Genomic DNA, 9180 nt, shown 5'->3' on the forward strand with positions numbered 1-9180 from the left:
CAGGCGCCCCGCCTATGTGGCTCTTCAGTTGTTTTTTTTTTTTTTTTTAAAGATTTTATTTATTTGACAGAGAGAGAGACAGCGAGAGCAGGAACACAAGCAGGGGGAGTGGGAGAGGGAGAAGCAGGCTTCCAGCGGAGCAGGGAGCCCGATGTGGGGCTCGATCCCAGGACCCTGGGACCATGACCTGAGCCGAAGGCAGACACTCAACGACTGAGCCACCCAGGCTCCCCAATGGCTCTTTAGTTTTTTAAAATCTAGAGAACAGTAACCTCTGAAGAGATCAGGTCAGTTGTCTTTTTTTTTTTTTTTAATTTTATTTATTTATTTTTCAGAGAGAGAGTGCAAGTGAGAACAAGCAGAGGGAGCGGCAGGCAGAGGGAGAAGCAGGCTTCCCACTGAGCAAAGAGCCTGATGTGGGGCTCTGATCCCAGGACTCTGGGATCATGACCTGAGCCGAAGGCAGACACTTAACCGACTGAGCCACCCAGGCACTCCAGGTCAGTTGTCTTATAGACAGGTCTACATTCTACGTTTATTCCCCAAATAAAGGTTATATTTCTTTTAGCCTTTGAGCTGCATTGCCTCTGGGTATGGATATGTGACCACATCCTACTGAAAGAGATATAAATGAAAGTATTGTGTGCAACTTCTGGGAAGTCTTCTGCTTCCTGGAACATGGGTATGATGGCCGGAGCTTTGGCAGCCATTTTATACCTGAGAATCAGGGTCACTCTAGAGGCAAAAGCTGGAAAGAGCTTCTTTGAACTACCAACACCAGCTTTGTCAGCTTACTTTCCCACTTCTTTTGAGAAAATAAAACCTTGTGTGCTTAAGTCTCTGTTAACTGGGGTTTTCTTTCATATGTAGTCAAATTTAATCCCCGTTAAAGCCAGATAAAGGCCTACTGTAATCTTGTATTTGCCTGTCAGATATGTTATCCACTTTCTGCTTGGCTAAGACACATTTCAAGATTTCTCTTTCCTCCAGGTGTAGATCATTGGTGCCAGCACCCAGTGAGAATGTGCTCAAACTATCATGTTACCTAACCTCTAGTGTTGATTGAATCTTGGCAGCGAAATTTTCTGTAAGAGCCTTGTGGTTATAAATGTGAGAAATGACATTAGTGTGGCTTGTTATGTGTAAGAGAATGTCAGGGGAGAGGTGTGTGTGCAGGAGCAGAGCAGGGATGACCTGGAACTGGCACGCAGCAGGCTTGTGAAACACAAACCTGAGCAGCAACTCAGGGGCAAGGCTCCAAAGGGCAGGGCCTTTAGGAGAAGAAATGCAGTAAGCATGTCAACTTGGCATTCTTGCCAGCCCAGGAGAGGTTTCCTGGGGGTTGAAAACTCCATTTGGGAAGTGTCCCACGGGAAACAAAAGGAGTCACAGCATGTGAAGGCAATCTGATAGCACCACTTGATCCCGGTTAATTGCTAGGGTTGACTTGGGTCTAGGAACAAAGCTGTGCCTGGAGGATCAGAATGTTTCCTGGGTCAGCAAGACGCCCCCTTCCCCTCCAGGCATGGGGAAGATACATAACCTTGGTGTTGCCATTTTGGTCCTTGGTTATTTGAGAAGCTGGCCAGCCTTTTGAGCTTTGACCACTCTGTTGGATGTTGAATTTATAGTCGTATAATGAATACAGTCACATCTTCTTACATCAACAGAGCAAAAAGTATGGATTCCAAGTCTGGGAACCCCAAAAAATCATTCTGATTAGGGCAGAATTTCAACTCTATTTGAGATTCTGATATAACCAATGAAACACACACACACGTATGCATGCATGAGAGACAGACAGACAGAGACAGAGATGGAGAGACAGACAGAGAATAAGGTTGACCCACGTTCATTTGCTCTTTCACTTATTCATTCTCCCAACAATCATTTATTGAGATTCTGCTTCCTGCCAGTGGTTGTGCTGCGTGCTGGGGATGAAGACAACGGAGTTTTCTTACCATCTCCCCTTGTCTCAGAAGAGACAAATACAAACACAACCGACAAGAATCCAGTGGGACACACTGTACAACAGTGGAAGGAGCCCAGTGCTTCCCTAGGAGAGAGGAGAGTCACTGGGGGGCACAGCCTCAGGCAGCTGCAGTGATTTCTCTGTGTGGATACACAAATTTCATACAATTTCCTGGGGCCATAAATCTGCAAATCCCTAACTTCTTGCAGCTTAAAGCAGAGTTTTAACACCATTCCTTCTAGAGAGATCTGTCATGGGACCAGAATGGATGGCTCAACTCTTTCCAGAACCTGGCTGGCACTCTGAGGACACTGTTCCCAAATGCTTTGCTAGGCAGTTTCCTTGGTGTATTTCCTAAGGCGTTTTGCAGCTGTGGCCCACGTGGTCTTTGCCTGCTTCCGGGAGGTGATGCCCCCAGGGCCTGGCAGGATCGCATAGAGGTGCTGGGGAGGGGGGTGGGAAGGCCGTGGGGCTGCGGACTGCTCATACTCAAAAGTAGCCTCCACTTTGCTGCATCAGGCTTCACCTGCTTTGAGTGTCAATGCTTTAGGGTCTTCCCTAAAAAACAGATGTGGAGCCTTCGAACTCCCTTTGGAGTTCAGTCTCTTTCTCACTTTCTCCAAGGGCTGTGAGTTTCTCTCTGTTTGAGCTCCACTCTCTTTGTCTCAAGCTTCTGATCTATTTGGCTTTCCAAGATGGGGTCAATCTAGACTTACCGGAGGCTCTAACCGAGTGTAAGTCTTTTTCTCTTGGTTCAGTCTTGCGATTCCACATTGAAGTCCTGTCCCCAGTTTTAGTCCACAGTCCCCACTGACTGGGGTTTGCTGGGGTAGCCCTTTCCCCAGTTCTGGTCTGCTGTCTCCGTTAATGCTGGGAATTTCTGGAGGTGCATACAAGGGGATTATTGTGATTATAATAATGTTAAAAAAGAAACAACGAGCCCCAAATGGAGTCATCCTCCCCACCCCCTGCAACAGCAAACCAAGACTTAACTAGAGTTTCAACCTATTCCAGGAATGTGACCTTTGTTACAGTCAATCTGAAATTTCCTGATCATCACTGGCGAGGTCATCCACATGATGAAAATCCTGCCCGTTCCCTACCCCCCCAAAAGAAGATGTCCTGGCCAGAAACAATCCCTCCTTTCCTCCCGCCTTCCCTTCCTTCTTTGTCTTTCTTTTTTTCTTTTTGCTAATAACTTCCTTGCTCATCCTTCTTTGTATAAAAACCTTGTTTTTCACAACTCCTCAGAGCATGTTCTCTACTTGCTAGATGGGATGCTGTCTGATTCATGAATCACCTAATAAAGCTAATTAGATCCTCAAATTTATCTGGTGGTTGAACTGTGTTCTTTGACAATATCCTCACACCTTTGACCTCGGACCAATTTCCTACTGGCAGATTATATTTGAAGTTTTGACAGACTCTGGGTTTACCCAGCTCTGGTTGGCTGTCTTACTGATCGGAAGCTGGTTTGAAGATAATATTTGATTTAAAATCTTGGCACTTAGCAGTTTCTCATTTATAAAGTGTCAGCATTGATGCTTCTTTTTGGGGGGGTGTTGATGTTATTTCTGAGAAGCTTTTTAAAAAGCTCAGTACATCAGTATGTATGTCTGCCAGTGGTGCAATTTTCAAGAAGAGATTTGGTGGCACCAAGGAAGCAATGTCTGTGTTCCAGGCACAGTGGGATCACATAGTTCCTGGTCCCTCGTGGCTGAGGGAAAGTGAGATAACCGAGATAACCTGGAAAGAGGAGGAATAGTGGGAACATGTTTGTTTAATTTTCTTATCGAGACAAACTGAAATTTTGAACAACATGTGCTGTCCTGAATTCAACACTCAATTATTCATTCTGTTCTAAGGTCATGTATACTCCTGGGAAAATTCGGTGGTTCTCATTCCGTGGCTGCTCATGCACTTGTGTCCACAGTATTCCATCAATTCTGAAATGCTGAATATTTTGCCATTTTTAACATCTCTGAAATTGAGATGCATCTTTTTTTTTTTAAAGATTTTATTTATTTATTTGAGACAGAGAGAATGAGAGACAGAGAGCATGAGAGTGAGGAGGGTCAGAGGGAGAAGCAGACTCCCCGCCGAGCAGGGAGCCCGATGCGGGACTCGATCCTGGGACTCCAGGATCATGACCTGAGCCGAAGGCAGTCGCTTAACCAACTGAGCCACCCAGGCGCCCTGAAATTGAGATGCATCTTAAATTGATGGCATCTTAAGCAGTTTGTCAGAGTTTAATTGACAGGGTTTTCTCTTGCTTAAAATTCATAGCATATTAAATTTGATGAAATGTGGCTGTGGTTCCTGATGGGGGGCCGTCGAGGGCAATGGTCAAGAATTCTTGACATGTTTTATGGTGCAAAAGCTGCTTTTATTATAGCCCGGGGACAGGACACATGGGCAGGAAGAGCTGCACTTGGTGACTGTGAGGAGTGACTGATTATATATTTCAAGTTTGTGGAGGAAGGGTGGGTAGAAATAATGTAAGTTTCTAAGGAATTTCTGGATGGTGAAAGTGGGGTCTACAGGACTTTGGAGGTCTGGCTTTTGTCAAGAGAAGGCTGCTTTTAGTCTGTAATGAAACAACAGTATGAAGGCAACCATGAGTTCCTTGAACAATGTCATGCTCTGCTCTGCATGTCTCAGGTATTTATCAGTGGGTTGCAAGTTGTAAGTAGATTTAATTTTAGCTACACTTCTCTTGTCTTTGTTCTCCTCATCAGTTTCTCCACTTCGGCTATCTTTAAAAAAAAAAAAAAATCCTGATGACTGGCACACACCGGCATGCATTTTTATGTACTAGGGATGGGGTATGACCTGGGCATCAGGATTTTTAAAAACTCCCAAGAGATTTTAAAGTACAGCAAAGTTTGAGAACTGTTAAAATACAGTATTTCTGCCTTATTCAAGGCTTTTTCCAACTCCTAGTTTTCATGGACAGCATCCTTACAGATTCTACTTATTACATATGGTGCACTCCTCTGTCTCAATTAAGGATGTCCTTCCGACTCCATCCACTAATCATTCTTTATTTTCTCATTAGAATGTCAGCTTCAGGAGGGCAGGAGTTTTGTTTGATTGGTTCTCTGTTATATCCTCAGCACCTAGAACACCTAGACACATTGTAGACACTTGATAAAGATCTGATGAATGAATGAATATTTCTTCTTTTATATTCAGTGTCCTGATAAACTCATTTCTCACACAATTTCCAATAAAAGTGGTATTATATTTAGGTGATTTCCAAATCTGGTCATGTTTCCAGTGGTCATCTTTTAAGCCCCAATTTCACATAAAATTCATTTTAAAACTTGAGCTCAATGATTTTCCTTCTCACTCAAACCCTAACATCCCAGTCCCAGCCTGCCCATGTGTATCCATCAGTTTCCTCCCTGAGTCTCAAGTTTAACACCTTGAGTCATTTTCAAGCCTTGTCTTCCCCATATTTAGTTACTGAGTTTTGCAATTTGCTTCTCTGAAAATTCTCTTGAATTTGTCCCTTCCTTTCAATTTCCACAACACTGAATTTGTCTTCTTGGCTTCTATTTATTCACATTTCAAATGACCTCACATCCACCTGCTAGCAACTGTTTTTTTTTTTTTAAATGCTTATGAGGGTTATAATATACAGATGTAAAGTATATGACAAAAATAACATAAAGGATGGGAGAAGGTAAAGAGAATTAAATTGTTGTAAAGTTCTTATATTGTTTGGGAAGTGGTAAAGGCACTAACTTAAAGTAGATTATAATTCAAGGGTGCATATCTTGAAATCTTTGGGATAATCATGAGAAAAATAATACAAGAATATATAATGAAATAATAGGGAGAAAAAATTTTAAAAACTGAATAATTCAAAAAAGATAGGAAACAAGAAACAAAAGAAGATGTATGGATTAAATTTAAAACAAATAGCACAATGGTAGACTTGAAACCATCTCTATTAGGAATTACATTAAATATAAATAAACTAAACATTCCAATTAAAAGGCAAAGATCATCAGAACTGATAAAAAAATTTTCAGTATGGAAAGAAACATTCCTAAGACTGATGTCAAGGAGCCTGCTGCCTATGTTTTCTTCCACTAGTTTTATTGTTTCAGGTCTTACACATTCAAGTGTTTAATCCATTTTGAGTTAATTGGTATATATGGTGTAAGAAAGTAGTCCAGTTTCATTCTTTTGCATGTAGCTGTCCAGTTTTCCCAACACCATTTATTAAAGAGATTGTCTTTTCCTGATTGTATATTCTTGCCTCTTTTGTTGTACATTTTCTGACTGTATATGCATGGGTTTATTTCTGGGCTATCTAATTTGTTTCATTGATCTATGTGTCTGTTTTTATGACAGTACCATATTGTTTTATTATAACTTTGTAATACAGTTTGAAATCAGGAACGTGATACTTCCAGCTTTGTTCTTAAGATTTTTTTGTCTTTTTGGGGTCTTTTGAGGTTCCATACAAATTTTAGAATTGTTTGTTGTAGTTCTGTGAAAAATGCCATTGGAATTTCGATAGGGATTGCATTCAATCTGTAGATCACTTTAGGTATTCTGCACATTTTAACAATATTAATTCTTCCAGTCCATGAACATGGAATATCTTTCCACTTATTTGTGTCTTCTTCAATTTCTTTCATCAGTGTCTTTTTTTTTTTTAAGGTTTTATTTAGTTACTTGAGAGAGAGAGACAGAGAGTGAGCACAGAGGGAGAGGAAGAAGAAGACCCCTGCTGAGCAGGGAGCCCAATTCAGGACTTGATCCCAGGATGCTGCGATCATGACCTGAACCGAAGGCAGATGCTTAACCGACTGAGCCACCCAGGTGCCCCCATCAATGTCTTTTTTTAAAAAAAGTTCTCCTTTTCCTTACTTCCCTGCCTCCCTCCCTCCCTTCCTTCCTTTTCTTCCTTTTCTTTTTTGACTACAGTTTACACACAATGTTATATTAGTTTCAGGTGTACAACATAGTGATTTGACAGGTTTATACATTTTGCTATGTTCATCACAAATGTAGCTACCATCTGTCATACATCACTATTATAGTATCATTGACTATATTCCTTATGCTGTGCCTTTTATTTCTGTGACTTATTCATTTCATAACTGGAAGTTTAATCTTTCCACTCCCTGTCACCTATTTGCTCATTCCCCCCATGCCCTCCCCTGTGGCAACCATCAGTTTGTTCTCTGTGTTTACAGGTCTGATTCTGCTTTTTGTTTATTCCTTTTTTTTTTAGATCCACATATGAGTGAAATCATATGATATTTGTCATTCTCAGTCTGACTTGTTTCACTTAGCATGATACCCTCTAGATCCTTCCATGTTGTCTCAAATAGCATGATATTATCCTTTTTATGGCTGCATAATATTCTATTGCATATAAATCACATCTTCCTTATCCATTTGTCTATCAATGGACACTTAGGTTGTTCCCATATCTTGGCTATAGGGGTGCATGTATCTTTTCAAATTCATGTTTTTGTTTTTTAGGGTTAAGTACCCAATAGTGGAATTACTGGATCATATGTTATTTCTATTTTTAATACCTCCATACTCTTTTCCATAGGGGCTGTACCAGTTTACATTACCACCAACAGTGTACAAGTATTCCTTTTTTTCCACATCTTCACTAACACTTGTTATTTCTTGTCTTTTTGACTTTAGCCATTCTGACAGGTGTGACATGTCTTCTTTCATTTATTTTATTTATTCCAGGCTTTTTTTTTTGTCTTGGTGAGTCTAGCTAAAGGTTTGTTGATTTTCTTTTTGAAGAACCAGCTCTTAGTTTCATCGATCTTTTCTTTTTAGTCTTTTTGGTCTCTTTTTTCATTTATTTCTGCTCTGGTTTATTATTTCCTTCCTTCTACTAACTTTGGGCTTCATTTATTCTTTTTTTAGTCCCTTTAGGTATAAAGTTAAATTGTTTATTTTGAGATTTCTCTTATTTCTTGAGGTAGACCTGTATTGCTGTGAACTTCCTTCTTAGAACTGCTTTGCTACACCCCATAGATTTTGGTATGCCATATTTCTGTTTTTATTTGTCTCTAGGTATTTTTTAAATTTCTTCTTTGATTTCTTCCTTGACCCAGTAGTTGTTCAGTAACATGTTGTTTAATCTCAATGTATTTGTAATTTTGCCAGTTTTCTTCTTGTAACTGATGTCTAGTTTTATACCATTGTAGTTAGAAAAGATACTTGATATGCTTTCAGTCTTCTTGAATTTATTGAAACTTGTTTCATGGCCAAAAAGATGATCTATTGAGGAGAATATTCTGTGTGCACTTGAGAACAATGTGTATTTTTTTTTTAAAGTAATCTCTATGCCCAACATGGGGCTCAAACTTATGACCCCAAGATCAAGAGTCACATGCTCTACTGACTGAGGCAGCCAGGCACCTTTATTCTGCTGCTTTTGGATGGAATGTTCTGTATATATTTACTAAGTCCATCCGGTCTAATGCATCATTTAAGGCTGATGTTTCCTTATTGATTTTCTGTCTGGATGATCAACCCATTGATGTACGTGGGTGTTAAAATCCCTTCTGTTACTGCACTGCTGTCAATTTCTCCCCTTAGGTCTGTTAATATTGGCTTTACATATTTTGGTTCTCCTATATTGGGTGCATATGTGTTTATACATGTTATATTTTCTTACAGGATTGACCCCTTCATCATTATGTAGTGCCCCTCTTTGTTTTTTATTAGTCTTTGTTTTAAAGTCTATTTTGTCTGATATGAGTATAGCTGCATCAGCTTTCCTTTTGTTGCCATTTGCATGGAATATTTTTTCCATCCCTTCACTTTCAGTTTTTGTGTGTCTTTACTTCTGAAGTGAGTCTCTTCTAGGTAGTATATAGATATGTCTTGTTTTTTTTTTTTTTTTTAAAGATTTTATTTATTTATTTGACAGAGAGAGACACAGTGAGAGAGGAAACACAAGCAGGGGGAGTGGGAGAAGGAGAAGCAGGTTTCCCGCTGAGCAGGTAGCCTGATGCGGGGCTTGATCCCAGGACCCTGGGACCATGACCTGAGCCGAAGGCAGACACTTAACGGCTGAGCCACCCAGGCGCCCCTGTGTCTTGGTTTTTTTAATCCTTTCATACACTCATCTTTTTTTTTTTTTTTTTAAAGATTTTATTTATTTATTTGACAGAGAAAGACACAGCGAGAGAGGGAACACAAACGGGGAG

General features: G+C 40.3%; 1 protein-coding gene across 1 annotated transcript in view; it reads right to left on the bottom strand.

Annotated features, from left to right (window-relative positions):
- Positions 1–2859: 2859 nt before the first annotated feature.
- Positions 2860–9180, bottom strand: part of TXNL4B (thioredoxin like 4B) — a 523365-nt gene continuing 517044 nt past the window's right edge. Inside the window, exon 4 of the mRNA XM_081806410.1 lies at positions 2860–3718. Coding sequence (XP_081662536.1) covers positions 3607–3718 — 112 coding nt within the window. The 3' untranslated portion in view covers positions 2860–3606. The remainder of the gene's footprint in view (positions 3719–9180) is intronic.

The sequence above is a fragment of the Leptonychotes weddellii genome, chromosome 16 (genome assembly GCF_054177405.1).
Source record: "Leptonychotes weddellii isolate Sample4059 chromosome 16, ASM5417740v2, whole genome shotgun sequence".
Classification (NCBI taxonomy): domain Eukaryota; kingdom Metazoa; phylum Chordata; class Mammalia; order Carnivora; family Phocidae; genus Leptonychotes; species Leptonychotes weddellii.